Source organism: Tetrahymena thermophila, assembly GCF_000189635.1.
Source record: "Tetrahymena thermophila SB210 genomic scaffold scf_8254786, whole genome shotgun sequence".
Classification (NCBI taxonomy): domain Eukaryota; phylum Ciliophora; class Oligohymenophorea; order Hymenostomatida; family Tetrahymenidae; genus Tetrahymena; species Tetrahymena thermophila.
The window spans coordinates 148,474-166,239 of NW_002476542.1; the positions used below are offsets into that span (position 1 = coordinate 148,474).

The 17,766-nt window shown below is 30.1% G+C and overlaps 1 protein-coding gene across 1 annotated transcript; it reads right to left on the reverse strand. All coding sequences in view use genetic code 6, as the record gives it.

The window, feature by feature from the left end:
• Positions 1-142: 142 nt before the first annotated feature.
• TTHERM_00551040 (hydrocephalus-inducing protein) lies at positions 143-17,123 on the reverse strand (the record flags this gene model as incomplete). The annotated part of the gene is made up of 18 exons (XM_001009191.1): positions 143-189; positions 249-330; positions 389-1,015; positions 1,097-1,288; positions 1,342-4,196; positions 4,335-5,733; positions 5,823-6,236; positions 6,291-7,366; positions 7,463-9,692; positions 9,868-11,430; positions 11,504-13,276; positions 13,335-13,538; positions 13,721-14,445; positions 14,504-14,876; positions 15,092-15,554; positions 15,608-15,930; positions 16,532-16,882; positions 17,043-17,123. The coding sequence occupies 18 exons, from the start codon at positions 17,121-17,123 to the stop codon at positions 143-145; spliced, it is 14,778 nt and encodes a 4,925-aa protein (XP_001009191.1).
• Between the last annotated feature and the right edge of the window lie 643 nt (positions 17,124-17,766).

The window sequence follows — 17,766 nt, forward strand, 5'->3', positions numbered from 1 at the left end:
TTTATTAAATTATAAATTAATGCTAATCTAGCTTGAATTATTTTCTAAAATAAAGAAATTATTCATCTTTGCCTTCTTAATTATATATATGATTCAATATAATAATTTAGTAAGGCTGTTTATTTAAGTTACTATTTCAATTTCATTCACCTTGCAAATAGAATACCCATGGAGGATAGTCGAATTTATCTATTATTTTAATTATAGAATTGTTAAGGATATTTAAAATAAATCGAATTTTTAATTACCTGTTTGAATAATGAGTCTGCCGTTTGAAGATTAGCCAGGGATAGCTTTATATTACACATTAATACCAAGTAGTTTCTTTGCCTAATTTTTAGTATTAAAACATTTATTTTTAAAAAATTAATAAGAAAATTATAATTACATCTATTTTAACTGGATTTTTAACAGCGGTGGTGAAGCAAGGATTATCTAAACGAACTGTAAATTCACATGGTTCGAAGAAGGGATTCTTGAAATCTATAGGAGCTGATTTAGCACCACCAATTTTGTAAGGACCCTTTGGTTGAGGAGGAGAAGAAACACCATGTAACATACAATTATATTCACCTCCGTCAGGACTTTATATAATTAAAATAGCGACAGATTCGCCTAATAGTGATGGTTCAAATTTAACATTAAGACTTAACTCACTACCATCATAGGACTCTGCAGGAGGAGCAGCTATAGTAGCTTATTCTACAGAGAAATCTACTTGCACTGGGGGAAGTTTTGCTTTGGGATCAGGAGGTGGTTGGTTTTATTTGCCTAATTTATCTACTCTGCAAGTGTATGTAGTTTATTTCTTACAATAGTTAACGAATTTAAATGTTTAAGTGATATCAGACCCAAGAGATGCCTTAAGAGTCATGTTACGCTATATTGTTGATTGTGCAACTCCCTTCAATACTAAAGGATAAACAAACTATCCAAGTTCTGGAGAGTTGAGAGTAACCACAGAGTTCTCCTCTTTTACAAGTAAGGGACGATATACAATTTCGAAACCAAATTCCTATTTTAAAAAAATTTAAATAAGTTTAAAATAGTAAATTTTTAGTTTATTAATAAATAAAGTATTAAAAAATCAATTTACAGAGTTAGCTGGAATTGTAAAAGTATTAGGGTTGAAACTGATATTGTCATTTGCAGAGACAAGCATTTCTTTTTTAATATCTACTGGGACTGAAAGAGGGTTAACAACAGTGATAAGTTTTGCTACTGTTTCACGAATAATAGCAGACATTTCTATCTTTTCTTATTGTTCAGGAGCTTAGACAGTTAGATTCTTTTATTTTTAATTTTTAAAAGTTAATTTTTAAATATTTTAATTTAATTTACTATTTTGAAATGGACGAATTCGAATGTTATAGGATTCTTGAAGGTTATAGTGATTTTGGAGGCTGATTGCTTAAGTGAGTATATTGAGAGTTTATAGTCTTTTGTTGATTCACCAGCAACATCAAATGTATTAGCACCAGAAATGAATAATGAAGAATCGTTTGGCTCTATACTCCAAGTTACTTAGAATCTCTAAGTTGCCTTGAGCCAGTTATTAATTGGGATGATTTAAGTGTGAGCACGCTTTGCTTTGGTAGTTATATCGAAAGACTATGCAGGTGCTGGAGGAGTTGAAGTACCATATAAATTGTAGAGAAGAGCGTTACCATCAGGAAGTGGGAAGAAAAGAGTGCCTTCATGATTTGCTTGCTTTATATTTGGTTGGTCTGGACCTGCAGTCATCGTTAGAGGATTGTAGAAGACTTCATAATCAGCAGATTGATTAGGAGCTATTTCAAGCATTTCTTTTCCATAGAAATAATTTTAAGAAATTGCAGAGCTTGAAGTAACTGAAACCTTAATACGCCAGGGTTCTGCAGTGGTGTTCTTTATTGTTACTTTCTATTTTGTTGTTGTACGCACCATTGTAGTGAATTTAATGTCTTAGATTGATTCAATTGGTTATGCAATACACTTACCGAGTAAATTGATGTAGAGAGGTGAAGAGCCTTCGATTTCGCATTTTACCTTATTAAAGCGGATATCATCATCAACTACATCTGGGTGGAAAGTGATAGTGAAGAAGGAGTCTTCATGGGGTGGCAAGAAACCGCGCTCAGGAGTAATTGTGAAATATTTCTTACAATATTAGAAATCCCACTCAAATTTAGCGCCAATATCACCTAAATTGGATAATTGTAGAGATTTTGTTTTCTTAGAGTGAATAACTACAACACCAAAACCAATAGTATCTTCCATTAATTTAAGTTCTACTCCATGACAAGTGCCAACTAAGTTGAGAAGTTTGCGTTTTTCTTGGTTATCAACTATCTTGTATAGTAATTCTTTCCTAAATGCATGGAGACGTGATTTAGGACTGAAATTAAGTTCAATTTCTTTGCGTTCTTTAGGGAGTATTTAGAATGAATTAGAAGGAATAACTGAAATGTAATTCTTTGCAAGTTCATTAAGCTATTCATCAGTATCAAATGTAATTGTAACAGGTTTTTTAGATAGATTGAGAAGAGTAACAGTTTTAGTGCTTTCATTGTTTACCTTAACAATTCCAAAATCAATATTTTGATCTTCAGTTCTTTCCAATTCTAGCTTGAAAGGAATACCTTCACCGCTAATCTTAACATCAATCTTATGAAGTCCATTTATATCAAAAGTGATAGTTTCTTCATACTTGCGGCTTTCACGAGGGATGAATACAATAGGAATCTTTAGTACATTGTTTTCTTTAGTTTAGAATAATCCCTTCTTGTCTTTAGTAGTTTCAATTTAAAGTGGTAAAATAACCTATCCAGGTGGTAAGTTTACATCAAGATAATTAGTCTTTTCGTATGAAGTCTCGATAGACATAGCTGAGATATCCCTGTTTCTCATTTCCAAGAAAGCTGTTATGGGTAAAGGTTATTTAAGGACATATTATGGACCAAAGTCATACTGCAAGAAAGATAATTCTACTCCAGGTTTCTTAGCACTACCCTTTAATTAAAATGTATAAGTTGGTCCACTTGTGATATTTAGAGTGAAAGATTATTTAGAAGTTAATTTTGTTTCTGAGAGAGGAGCGAAACGAACTTCAATCGAGAATTTTTCGTTCTACTTAACAGTACCGTTTTCAGGAAGGATTTGAACGAAAGAGAGGTGCTATTGAGATTTCTTAACAGCGAAGTCAAAGTTGAATTCACCTGAATTAACGATTTCGATTATCTTTGAACGTCTTTCATTGACGTAAATATCTCCTAACTCTAATAAATGAGAAACTAAAGGATCAAGAGGAGTAGTTGGAGCTTGTTACATGTTAACAGAATGATGCAAAATGTATCCAATACCTTTCACGTTAAGAGAAACTGGACGTGATTTACGTTTTACATTGCAAAGTAAATTGTAATTGAAAGAAGTTTCTACCTTAGGAATAAAAACTATTTCTATAGCAATTTCAGACTAAGGCTTAATAGTTCCACTAACAGGATTAACCTATAATGAATCAGCATACTCTACATCTCCTTTCACACTTTCACGCTCAAAGTTAAATGTCATGGGAACGTCTTCCAAGTTCTTCAAATGAACTATTTCCTTATTCTTACCTCCCAATAGCAGAGGACCAAAGTTAACTTTACCAACATCGAAGAATACGTTTGGCTCCATAACAGAACCAGCAACTAAGAAGTTTTGAACTATTTTTTATGAAGGAATTTCAAATTGCCAGTAAGATTCATGAGTTCCAACAACATCAGGAGTATACTCAAAGCACATTTCATACTTTTTACCACTTAGTACCACTCCCTTAACAGTAGTGCATTTAAAGAAGCTATCATTTTAAATATTGGCACCAGCAGGTAATTTGTCTTCTTCAATCTTCTTCCATTCAAATTCATAACCAACTGCAGTAGGATTAACCACATAGAATTTCTTTGTATTCTTTACTTTAGTTCCTAAAGACTCAAATTCGATCACATTATAAGATGAATCTAATTCAGGTTTTTTCTTTTCACGGTATTTGCTTGGTTATAATTCAAAGTGGCAAACAGGTCTTTCAGCTTCACCTTCCAATTCAATAACAAGAGGTTAGGTTCCTTTTTCCATATTATCAATTGTAATAACTAGGAATCTTTCATTTGTTTCTTCTACTTCAGTGGGAGAGAATCTAACTGTAAATTACTCATCACAATTAGGAGCAATAGAACCTAAAATAATAATTATTGAATAATAGTTAATTAAAAGAATTAAGACAAAAAAAACAATAAGTATATATATCATTAAATAAAAGTGAAAAATAAATTAATGTTTAATAATTAAAATTAAAAAATAATTTGATTAATTACCTGATTTTGGTGCTATGTAAAAGAATCCAGGATCAATAATAGGCATATTATCTTAATAAGAAATAATCTTGCAAGAGTATTTAATATTAATTAATGAGGTATTTTTAACTTTGAAATTATGAGTACGGGAAGTGTACATTAGGGTGGGTTTGAAGAAAATTTCTCTTGTATCAACTTCATATTTTGCATAATCTGAAATAGCTGAGACTTTAAGTGTTACATTTTTCTCTGTCTTATCAACAATAGTATTTTCAGGTTCAAGAACTGGTTCATCGTAGGGAATGTCAGCACGCTCACCAGGTTGTGATGGAGGTGGTTATTCTACTTTTGGTTCTTCAGCTTTTTTCTTAGGATCTTTCTTTGCTGCTGCTTTCTTTTTAGGATCAGCTGCAGCAGCTTCTTCTTCTCTACGTTTTTACTCTTCCTCAGCTTTCTTTTTAATCAACCAGTCATATTCAGTTTTTGTGACATACTTGATGTTCTTCATTGAGTCATCCCAATCAATATAAGGATGAGAGGCATCTGTGTTTGATTATTTGATTTAACGAGTTTCTAAAATGCAACCAAAATTCTTGTGTGTAGTTGGCTTTGATCCTTTGAAAGTCATTTAAATATATTTAGATGTGTGTCCTGCAAGATGACCAATACGAGGGCAGAAAGAAAAATCTTCACAGCCTTAAGTATTCCAATTGAATTTGATAGTTTCATTCTTGTTGTTCTTGATATAGAAACCTATCTTTCTCTCTTAGCCTGTTATGCAATCTCCAAGGTTGACTTCATCTTCAGCTTCATCTGGAAGACTTTCAAATACAATATCTTCATAGAAACCTTCTCCCTAAATCATAAACTTGGTGACCTCATAAGGGTTGAGAAGAGTTTGCATAGCTATTTACCATTGTTTAATACCAGCTTCCCTAGGTTTGAATTCAATATTGAAAGTTTTGTATGTTTTTGGAGTTAAAGTGTAGCTGTTTTGATCAAGGAATCTGAAGTTTTCATTTGTTATTAGATCCCATTTAACAGTAGCTGGAACTTGTCCATCATTTTTTAAAGTAATAGGTAAGACACAAGCTTTGTCTATTCTCACCTTAGGGAATTTGAGGAGAGGAGTTGATTCGTTGAACCATTCTTTAGGCTTTTCTAATTTAATTGTTGGCATAGCTCCTTCACCTCTCAAATCAAATATGAGTTTATATGTCTTTGGGTTTTACTCACCATTTTCAACGATTGCTTCGAAAATTCCACTGTATTGAGCCATAATAGTTGGCTTGAAGAATATCTTTACGTATGTGTGCTCATGAGGATGAATCTTTGCAGTTTTTTGAGCTATTTCAAATGCAAAAGGCTCAGTGGAAGTGGGATTTCTCTTTCTTACATCAAATTTAACAGTACAAGGAATCTTAATTAATTAAATTTTATAAAATAAGTTGATTAAATTATAAAAGTAGAAAATTTAAGAAATCAGAATGAACTTTATTTAAAAATTACCTTGTTTGGATTAATAATTTTGAATTTTTCAAAGATTCCATCAGGATGCTATTATGGAACTAGAGTACCAAAGAAGAATGTTTTTTCTTCATAGAAGAATACATTAGAGTTAATCATGGAGGTGATGTTTGAGTTTGCATTCATTGAAGGTACTATAATTTATTCTTCAAAAATGGATTCAAAGTTTTCACAATTAATACCAGGAATGCATGATTCACCAACTGTTTCATACAAGATTCCTTTTGGTTGGTCTTCAGGATCTCTGCCTGTGATATCGATAGCGAATTTTTGTTCATATAATTTTTGAGAATTTCCTGAAAATTCAATTTCAATAGTTACAGAACTGTCTTTAGGAACAGTTCCTTTATTAGGAGTTAATGCCCACTATCCAACCTTTAGTTGATTCTCAACAACCTAATAAATATTATTAATTATACTTACTTAAATTTATAATTTAATTCAATTTACATCTTTTCCTTTTCCTCCCTTAGCTGGTGGCTTCTTGTCTTGCTTCACATCTTTCTTAGGAGCACCTTTTTTGTTATCTTTTTGGTCTGCAGCTCCTAATGCAGCTTATAGGCGTGCTTCTTTTTCCTTTGCTTGTTCTTCCATTAAAGCAGCTCTAAATGCTTCATCAGCATAATCAAAAACAGTATAATTAAAATCAAAGAGACCTTCATTCTTGATTTCAAATGTAAGAGTTTTTGTGTCATTGAATTGAATGGGTCCGAAGTTAATATTTTTTAATGGCAATATTGAATATTTGCTAAATACAGAATTGACTCTAACATTAATTGGAACAGGTTTATACAACTCAAGAGTCTTACCTTCTAAAATTTCCATAGTAATATCGGTTGTTGAATTCGTAGTATTTAATCTTATTTCTCTTTAAGAACAGAAACGTACTAAGATTTACTTTTCTTAATTAGGATCTAACTCAACCTTAACCGGTTCTATTTTGAAATTATCTTTAAATTGTTTTTTCTTCATTGAGAAAGTGAATTAAACTTGATACAAACCAATATTCTTAACACTAAAGTACTAGTCTTTGATGTCTCCCACACGCACAGCACCGAAATCAAGCATGTTTTCTTGGTTGTTTTCTGGGAATTTAAGTTCTACGGTGATGTCAAAGGCTTCAGCCTCGATGAGGATGTTTTTAGTTTCTTATTTGATACCGAGACCTTCAACATCTTCAACTTCTAGTTAAATCTAGTAAGAGAATTTCTATTGTTTAATTGCCTTGAAGCTAACATAAATTGTAGAGTCTTGAGTTGGTTTAAGTTCTCCTTCTGTATTCAAAAGAGAAAACTCTTCAGGTAAGTTTTATTAACCAGTAATTTTCCATCTGCATGGTATCTAACCATTATTCTTGATTCTGATTTCTTTTCTTGCATTTTACTTGAGCAATAATCTATCAAATTTAACAGGCTCACCTTCTTCTATGTCAACAATAGGCTTTGAACCCAGGCACTAGACTGGTAAAATAGCAGGAGTAGGATTGTCTTTTATCATGACAACAATCTCGTCTCTGAATTTTTGAGCTTAAATAAAAGAAATTTAAATTTTATTTTTTAAAAAATAACTAATTTAATTTTTTTATTGAATTTTCTTCAAATTTTAAAATAATAAAAAATTACCAGCATTAGGAATAGCCCAAACTCTTAATTCTTGAGGAATATCGGATGGAGATATTTTCATAGTTTCTGGTTCAATGTAGAAAATACCTTTCTTGTATTCTGGATCATTCTCTTTAATTGTAGAAAGAAGAGCAAATTCAATATTTGCATCGTATTTACCATTATTTGTAATACGGAAAGTAGTTGAGTTAACTTTACGAATGTCAGCATCAGTTCTTTTATCAGGATTTTTACCTATCAAGAGGGGACCGAATTCAAAAACATTTTCAGATTGGATGAAAACCTTAGACAAATAGCTATCAGGAGCAATAGGAGGTCTACTCTTTTTGAATTACCAGTAAAGATTTTTAGTTAAGGTTGAAATTGTTGGGAAATCTGAATGACCTTTAACATCAATTGTGTATTTCTTTGAGCTAAAGAAGTTTTCAAATTCTAACTTACCTTCATAATTTCCAGTCTTTTTAGTGAAGAAACGAACAACTAATAGCAAAGTCTTGTTAGGAGGAATAATCCATCTAGATTAGTTATTAGCTAGTTCTTCTAATTTAAACTCGTATTTGGGTTTTTATGGCTCAGCAGATTCGCCTTCAGCTTCTTATGAACCATTCATAACTGCAGATTATTCAAGTTTTTTAGCAGGATTTGATGGCTTAGCTTTAGAAATACTAACAGATTATGAAGCAGGTTTTTGTGCTCTTTTAATGACTAAACTCTTCTTCATACCTTAGTCTTTATCATCTTAATTTTTAGGTTACTCTTATGGTTATTTTTCAGCATTTTCTTCTGCATTTTCAGCTGGTGGTTACTATTCTTGCACTTAAGAGCTATTAAGCAATTGAGAAGCTTCTAAATTTACAGCAGGTTCTGGCTTAAAAGGATTATTAAGAGGAGTTAATATTTCAAAATTTTTAATAATTGCGCTTGCAGCTATTTCTTATCTTTTACGAGCAATATTTCTTTAAGGTCTAGTTAATATTTAATGATAAATAGGTTCTGGAACAGGAAGTGTATTTGGATCAGGGTAAACTGGAGCAGGTATTACTTCTAGAGAAGTTCTGTATAATTATGAAATATTGTAATGAAGTGGCATTACTGAAACACTACGAGGACCTCTCATTAATACGTCACTGTAATCAATTGGTTGAGGTAAAACAGGTTCAGGTTCCTCTTCTACAATAATTTTACCCTTAGCATCCTTTTTAGGTGGTGGTTTCTTTTCTTCTTTTTTACCCTCATCCATTACAGGGTCGAAAATAGGAGGAATTTCAATCTTTTCTGTATATTCATTTTTCATTATAGCAATGATTTAGCTTAATTTTTTTAACTCAGCTTCTTTTTTAATACCATCTTCATAGTCTTTAGGATAAAAAATTTCAAAAAGAGCAGGTTCATCTGCAACTTATGCTTCTTCATTAACTGCATCCATCTTGCTTTGTCTACGATTAAAGCTTGCTCTTTTAATTGATTGACTTTTCACTGATCCATCTTTTTACTTAGGATTCTATGCAGCTGAAGCACCTTGCTATGTTGTTTTTGTTTTTTCAGAAACAATAGTTGTTTTGTCATCTTTCTTAAGTGAAGTAGTGTCTTTGCGTACAGCAGAGCTAAAACTGCTAGGACCTTTAGGATTGCCTTCTCCTTCTTTTCTGGCAGTGTTAGCAGCAGCAACAGATGTGGTAGTACCTTATCCCTTTGGAGATCCTTAAATACCACCTTTCTTTTTCTTTCCTTTGTGCTCACCTGGACTCTTCTAACGCATAAGCTCTTCTTCTTGCTTAACAATTTCTTCCATACCTTCCCATTCAATCAATTTCCAAACTTCGCAACCATCTTCATCTACTTATGGTTAGAAGACAACTAATTGTAAAGTTTATTTATCAACAGCACGCATTATAGACTTCATGGCCATCAAATGATTAAATGCATATTTAGAATCAATACCATCAAATATTAAACCAGCATTACAAACAGGGTTTTTCATTTTATCTCTAAGGCATTCCTCAATTATTTCTTCAGTTAAATACTTGAATTGATTTTCATTAATAGGTCCCCATTTTGCATCTAGTTCAGGAGCTTTTTTACCAGCCTTCTTTTTTAGCTTTTCTCTTTCTTCTATAATTTTATCCAATTCTTATTGCTTTAAATCAAGATATTCTTTAGCCTTTTTACCACCACTTGTCTAATTTTATATTGCCCAATCAACAGCTTCATCAATAGTAGCAACGTATCTCTTTTTATTTTAAACAAATTATTTAATTTAATCAAATAGTTCAAAATGGAGGTTAGATAAAAAGTAATTTATTAAATATAAAAATGAATAAATTTTAAATATTAAATAGAATCAAATCAATAAAAATTTAATAATTGAATAACCCTCTATATTTTATTTAAATATTAATTAATACCTTGTGTTATTATGCTATATATTTAACGACTGATGTTTTACCAGATCCAGGATGACCTAAAACTATGATGTGATGCAACTTATCATCATCAACCTTTTCTGGGTATTCAATAGGTTTTTCTATTTAGGATAAAGCTTCTAATTATTTTTCTAATTCAGCTTTTTCATCAGGATTAAGAATAGCCTTTTCTTAAAGGATAGCTGGCTTTTCTACTGGATCAGGCTAAGCCTTGTTTTATTCTTTAGCATCTATAGCAGCTTACTACACTTTAGCATCATAATCTTACTAAGCAGTTATAGCTAAAGTATGCTTTTATAATTTAGCTGCAATTTCTTCACGCTTTTTCTTTTTCTCTACAGATTTTTTGATGAAATCCCATAGTTGGCTACCTGGCTCGCGGACCTATACGAAAAGTTATTCTTAAACATCAAATTCATCATAAGATGCTAGAGTTTCTTCTTCGTTGAGATATAATTTATCAAAATCACAGCTGTATAATTCAGTTGGATATGAAGAAGGATTAGTTACTTCCAATACAGCATGAGCAAAAGGATCATATGGGAGAACTGGACCAATATTAAGAGCAGAGGGATTAAATTCTAAATTTATTTAAGTTCCATTTCCTTTTACTTGAATATGGAAAGGCTTGTGATTTTCTTATATGTTAATTGAAAATTTATGTTGATAGAGCTTTTCTTGAGTTGGACTAAAAGTAATTTAAACAAGCTACTTAGAGCCACTAGGAATAATACCACTATTTGGAGTAATGGTAAATTTCAAATCTTCTTTTTTCTTATCTTAGACCATATCAATACGAGTATTGAGGGCCCATTAGCAAGGAATTTCCTTATCATTTATAAATCTAACGAAGAAAGTTTTTCTTTGACCGCATAAAACTTTACCAAAATCAACACAATCTTCAATATTTTCGAGAGTAATTTCAGGGATAGTAATGTTTGAAACTAATTCAAGATTATATTTTGCACCGTTTTTAATTTCTATTGGAACTATACACTTGTTTTTACCATATTTCATTTTATTTTTTGCAGTGTAGCTTATTTTAATTATTAAATCGGAATTAGGAAGAATCTTTGGAGGGCGTTCAGGAAGAGTGTAGCCAGCAGCACGAGCATTTCTTGTGTCTAAACTCATTTCAATTTAAGATGGACCAGCATTAACAATTCTAATGGTCTTCTGCTTAACTGAGTTAATGACGACGTTACCAAAATCACAAATGAAGCTTGAAAGAACTATTTTCTCATAAAGTTTACTTTCAATTCCTATATGCATTTTACTAGTTTATGTTTAGTTCATAGAATGCATTCCTGTCTTCATCATGATATTTGGTTAAGATTAGACTCCAGCTCCTGCTAAAATATTTTCATCATCTTGAGAATTCAAAATCATAGTCTAAGCTCTTTCTCTTTCTTCTAATTCTTATTAAATCAAATTACAGAATAATTATCTATCCAATTCTTTCTAGATGTCATTTTAAATTTGTTCTAAGCTCTTTATAGATGCAAAAGCATTATTTTATTAAGCTCCAGGACTTTTGTCAGCAGCCTTTAATTTTTATTAAATGCATGAATAAATTTTGAAATAAATTAATAAAAAAGCTTAAAATATATTTATTTACCTTAGCTATCAGCTGTGCTCTTTTTAATTGAGCTTCACGTTCATTCTTTTTCTTTTCGAATTCTTCATCAAATTTAGCTTTGTATTCAGGGATATCAATTCTATCTAAATTAGCAAGGATTGCAGGGTAAAATCCTTTTCCTTAAATTGTGATAGATTCAGGTTCAAAATATCCAATTTAGACTTGAATAACTTCTTTAAACTCATTAGGCATAACTGGACATATCTTGATTGTTATTTTTTATTTTTCACCTCCAAGAATACGTCCTTGTTGTGGGAAGCAATCAACATAGCCCTTTCTTTTTACTTAATCTAGGATGATTTTATATTCAAATGTAACTTTTCCAGTATTTTCAATGTAGAAATCTCTAGCAACCCAATCACAGAATCTCAATTCTCCTAGATCGATGCTTTGAGTGGAAATCTTATAAGTGATTAAAGAAGAATCACCAACAAGGACAACCTCATAATTAGGACCTCCATCTACATGGCAAACAGCAGTAGTTTTGAATTTTTATCCACCAAATGCATTGTAAACAAATTCAACTTATTCAATCTCACCAGGCTCAAGATAACCAGAAAGAGGCAAGATATCAAAAACTTCATTGATTGGAATCATGTAAGTAGCATTTGTGGTTGATCCAGGTACGATTGATCTCTTAGAATCTCTGCTTGCGATAGAACCAGAGCGATTAACATCTCCTTATTGCCCATGAGCTACCAGTTCTTCTTCTAAGAAAGTCCATTCATAATTTAATCCCATTTCTGAAACATTAGTCATGGTGATGATAATCTTCTTAGATGTCTCATTAAGGATAGATCCAAAATTAATTGTAGTTTGTTCTAATTTAATATTTGGGAAGCAAACTTCTCCTACCAAATCAATTGTTTCTCTATGAGGATGTTCAGTGTGAATGATTTATAATTTACCAAGTTACTCTCCAGAAACTCTATCTAACTTCTAACCAGGATCAAAATCAACTTTGACAGTTGCAACTTCTCCATATAAAAGCTAGAAGCTTTCTTAGTTGATTGAAAAAGGAGGATTATATTTTAACATGAAATTTGTTGGCAAAGCAGAAGTGCTGGTAATTTCTAAGTTCTTAGATATAGGCATAAAAGGTACATTCTTTTCCCAAGTGTACTTGAAGTAGAGTTTCTTTTCGCTAAATTTAAGAGTGGGCTTGATGAACTCACCATCAACAGTTGTAGTGTATAATTGATGTGTTTTACGCTCATTGCCTATAACACTATTTAAGATGAATTACTCAGGGTGCTTGCCTGGTTTAGTTGAGAAAGCACGGAATTAGAACATAATACCATGCTTTGGAGGAAGGACTACACTTTCAGGTACAACGCTAAAAATATCAGCATCTTCATTCTATTGAGAGTTGTTGTTAGCTCCAGCAGCTGCATTGTCTTTCTTAGTAGTAGCTTTTTCATCAATAGCTTGTTATTTCTTTTTCTCTTGCTTCCTCTACCAAGTTAATTTTTAAGGCTTTCTGCCTTTATTCTCAACAAATATTTCTCTTGTTTTAGGTTTATGAGTGTAAAGAGTTTAGAAATCAATATAAGTCAAATCTTCTTTACAGAAGATAGTACTACCAACACCTTTAGCTTTTAGAACAATATCAATATCCAAACCTTCCTTGATAACAAAGTGAAGTACATCTTAAAATTTAGTAGCATCATCAGCACAGCACACAACTTCAACTTCCATAGATTCAGAAGGCTTCAACAACCCATGTTTCTGAATTGGCTTGAAAATGGATACCTTTAAATTAAAAATAAAATTTTTGTTTATAAAAATTTAATAAAAGAAATCTATCTACCTTATTCTTAGTAAAAGCTCTAAAATCAGCTTCGATCTTTGATTTATTTGTAATTGTAATTTTTTAAGAATAATCCTACAATACTTCAACTTAACCAAAATCTAATTCTTTTAAATTACCGCCAACATCGACAATAGGTCCAATAGAGCTTGCTACAATGTTAATTATATGTGGCAAGTTGTTATTACTACCAACAATAACAATCTAATATTTAAAAAAAAATAAATTATTAATAAATAACTTGAGTATTAAATAGAGGGTTTTCTAATAATTTTTATAAACCTTATCAATTTCTTTTTAAAAATTAAAGGAAGTAATTTATATTTATACTTTAAGTAAACCCTAAAATTAATAATTAATTCTCTAAATAATTTATAAATTATTACACCAAGAGGAAGAGTAATATCACCTAACTTATTTGTGAAGAGCTTAACTTAAATAGTGGTTGTGTTACCAGGTTCGATAATACCTGTTTAAGGTTCAACTTCGTATTTTGCAAGCACCATACTTTCCTTCTTTTATTCTTGTACTTCGAACTTTGCACGTAATTTTGAATTGTTTATAAGTTAGATTCCTTAAATATCTTTGTGTCTTAAGAAAATTTCATTGAAGTCCAATCTGTCAGCAGGCTTTATTTCTACTTAAGGTACTTCTGATTCTGCCTTAATAGTTAAGCATTTCATATCTTGTGCAACTCCTTCAATATCAATAGTTAGTACCATTTCATACTTTTTAGTGTAACGAGGAGTAAACTCAATAGTAATTTCAATGGTCTCACCAGCTTGAATAGTTCCATTAGCTCTGTCAATAGCAAATTCCTTATCTTTCATTTTACCGTCTCCAGGAATTCTTAAATTATAATCAAAAGGAACTGTGGATTTGTTAGTTAGTTTGAGTTTTTCTTCTTGAGGGAAATTGAATGAGACTTTGCCAAAATCAATTACTTCCCTATCAAATTCAAACTAAGGAGCTCTTATATGGCCTATAAATAAGACAGATAGAAAATCTACAGAGCCTTCCAAACGCCATCTAAAAGTTTCTTTAAATTCACCAGGCTTTGATGAACTAAACTCTACCTTGATTTCTTTTCTTTCACCTACCTTAAGAGTTCCTTTTATATTTAAAAATATATTCAAGAAAAGCTATAATAATTTATTGCATATGTTTACCGCTTTCAGGGAAGAACTTAAACATTTTTCCAAAGTGACGCTCATTAGGCATAAGTTCGAATTTACACTCAATTTCACCTTAATTTTCAATAACAATAGTTGGGCGAACTTCTTCATTAACGAAAGGATCTCCTAAATTGATTTCATTTTGATTTAAGAAGGCTTTAGGACCAATACCATCACCTTAAAGTGTAAGAGCAAGTCTATCTTAATTACAAGAAATGTTACAAAATGCTGGACAAGTGTAACTGTGAGCTCCCTTAGGTTAAAATGTTAATGTGATAGTCATTTCTGAATTAGGCCAGATTTAACCCTAAATAGGCTCTATAGAAAAGATATCATCTTAAAATAATAATAAATCATCTTCAATAGCCTATTTAATTTAAAATATTAAATGTTATCCGCAAAAAGCATTAAAATGGAAATATTAAATTTATCAGTTAGTAAGTTTGTTTAATTCATTATCATTTCTTAAAAATATTTTAAATTTAATTGCAAATATTTTGAAAATACATTTATTATGAAATGTTTGTTAATATTATTGCAATAAATTGAAATGAGATTAGATATTTCATAAAATTTAATTACTTTGCGAATGTCTTTATACTTACGAGACAACATTAGCTCTGCTTTCTTTTATCTTTTTAATAAAATAGCTTTTTCGTCACGATCTTCTTCATCAGAATCATCATTGTTTTCTATTTCAAAATCTTCATTAATGGCTTCATTGTTGACAATTTCTTTAAGAAGCATTCTTTCTTCAGCTTCTTCTTCTTCAAGTTGCTGCTTAAGTCTATTTTTCTTTTCTTGTTCTTCTTTTTCAGTTGAGAAAGCTCTCCATTCAAAGTCGACCTTCACAGCAGATTTATTTATAATTTATAATGTTTGTTAAGTTTGTAATCCAATATATGCTTCGTCCATCTAAACAAAACTCTTAGAAAGATATACAACATGATTTTATGCTGAACCTAGGATAGGAATATATGCTTATAATTTATCATACATCAAGATTGCCTCACTCTTGTATGGTTTGGCTTCTTTGGGATAAAATCTATATTAAAATTATTGAAATTAATATCTTTTATATTGTTTTTTATTTTTTACTTAATGACAATTTATTCGTTTTTGCCGTATTCTAAAACACCTTCTTTCTTGTCTGCTTCAAAATCTTAAGGTAAAGTCAAGAACCACTTGGTTGTCTTTTCACCCAAATTTCTAATAATAATAGGTTTTTCGGTTACATATTTGACTGGGCATTAACCAAAATCTAAAATATCAGGAAAGTCGATCATGGCTCTCTTTCCTATAGCATAAATAGGAACAATAAATTATTCTCTTTCTGTAACAACTACCAATTCATATTAATAATCAATCTTAGCTTCAGGAGAAAATTTAATAATAAAGCATGCTTCCATTCCTGGTGCTATCTAATTAATAAATATGAATGAATAATAATTAATTAATCATTATATATTTAAACAATTCTAAGTAATGCTGAGAGTTATTTTCGTATATGAACTATTATTTATTTATGTATGTATTTATTTATGCTAGCTTGAATATCTATTTTATTATTTGAAATTTAATTGTTCATAGATAAAAATCAACTTGTACAGAGAAAAATAAAACGTTGGTTGTATTTTGATTCTAATTTTAATTAATTAATTTTTTGATTTTTGCCAATAAAATATCTTCTATTTATTTATTTCATTAAATCAATATTGCTTGTTAGCTTTTTCGCATTTAAGCTAACTTAAAAGTTAAAATTTTAATCATTCTAATTTAAACATTCATGCAGGATGATAAAATATTTATTAAAGTTAGATTTTTATTTATTTGAAAACTTGTTTGTAACTTATTCACTTTTGTTTTAATCATTGCATGTAGTTATGATTAATAGAAAAAAACTGAATCAAACCACTAGTTTAAAATAAAAAAATGCTTATTCAATCCAGCAGTAAATGTTTTTTTTAATTTTGGCAGCATGACTTTAAAATGGTTTGCTTCTATTGCTTTTAATTTGTTTACTTTGTTCCCTAAATAATTTTTTCCAGCTTCATTTGACTTTTTACTAGAGGCATTAGAGGGAGCTGGTTAGACCTAAAACAAACGAGAATCTGGCTAAAGAATTTTGACTCTGCGAACAACTTTATCTTTATTTCTTAATTTAAATATTTTTTCTTTAAGCTAAAGAGGCTCATAATCAGTAAATTATATGAGAGGAGGGATGGGCTCAAAGAGTGGCTCATCTATTGGTACATTTGTATCCTTGTAATTGGAGTAGTCAGCTAAATTCAAAAACTTCTTTATTTATGGTTTCTAATAGAAATCCTCCAAGATGTTTCCGCTTAGTTGTCTTTGCACCAATTAGCTAGGAGTCTAAAAACAAATAATAATAAAATTTAATAAAATGGCAAATTTAAATAATAATTTGAATTTGATTTTCTTTAGCAAAGACACTACCTCAAACTTTATTTTGAAATCTTTGCAGTAATTGCTAATAACTAATAATGAAGGAATTAAAAGAAAATAAACATACCATTTTGACAGGACCTTTAGTTTGAGCATTTTTTGAGGTGGAAATACTATTTTAAATATTGCTTTTTCCAAATGTTTACATTTGGTCAATAAAATAAATTGATTTTTTATATTGTAAAGTGCTTATTCAACTGCTAATTGCTGATCTTTTTCCTGCAATCTATTTGCTAATTCAATACTTTTGTTAATATAAGACCTCTTTTCTTCTTGTTTATATACAGCTGTCTTATTAATATTTGTTATTCTTCTTCTTGTTATTATTATTTTTATTTTGATTCGTATGTTATAAATTAATTCACTTTTCAATATATTTTTAAATAATTTTTGAATCTTATAATAAAGATAACTTCCCTTCTTAGTTATCATTCATTGATTAACCAAATCATACATCAATTTTTACTATCAATGCAGCTTTATACAAAAATTCAATAAGCCAGTCTTCCTCCATTTTTTAATTAAAGTATCAATCAATAATTTTAATGAAAATTAATACATTTCCTTAAAATTAAAAAAATAAGCAACTAAAATGTTAAAAATTTAAATTAAAAATACTTTTCACAATTGAAAGTAAATTTAAAAATTATACAATAATCAATAAATAATAAATTAAATAATATTTTCTACATCAATAAAATTACTTATATAATAAATAGTTTATTATTTAGAAATTTTAATGAAAACAATTTTTATAAGAATATAATATTAAAATTTATTCACATAAATTT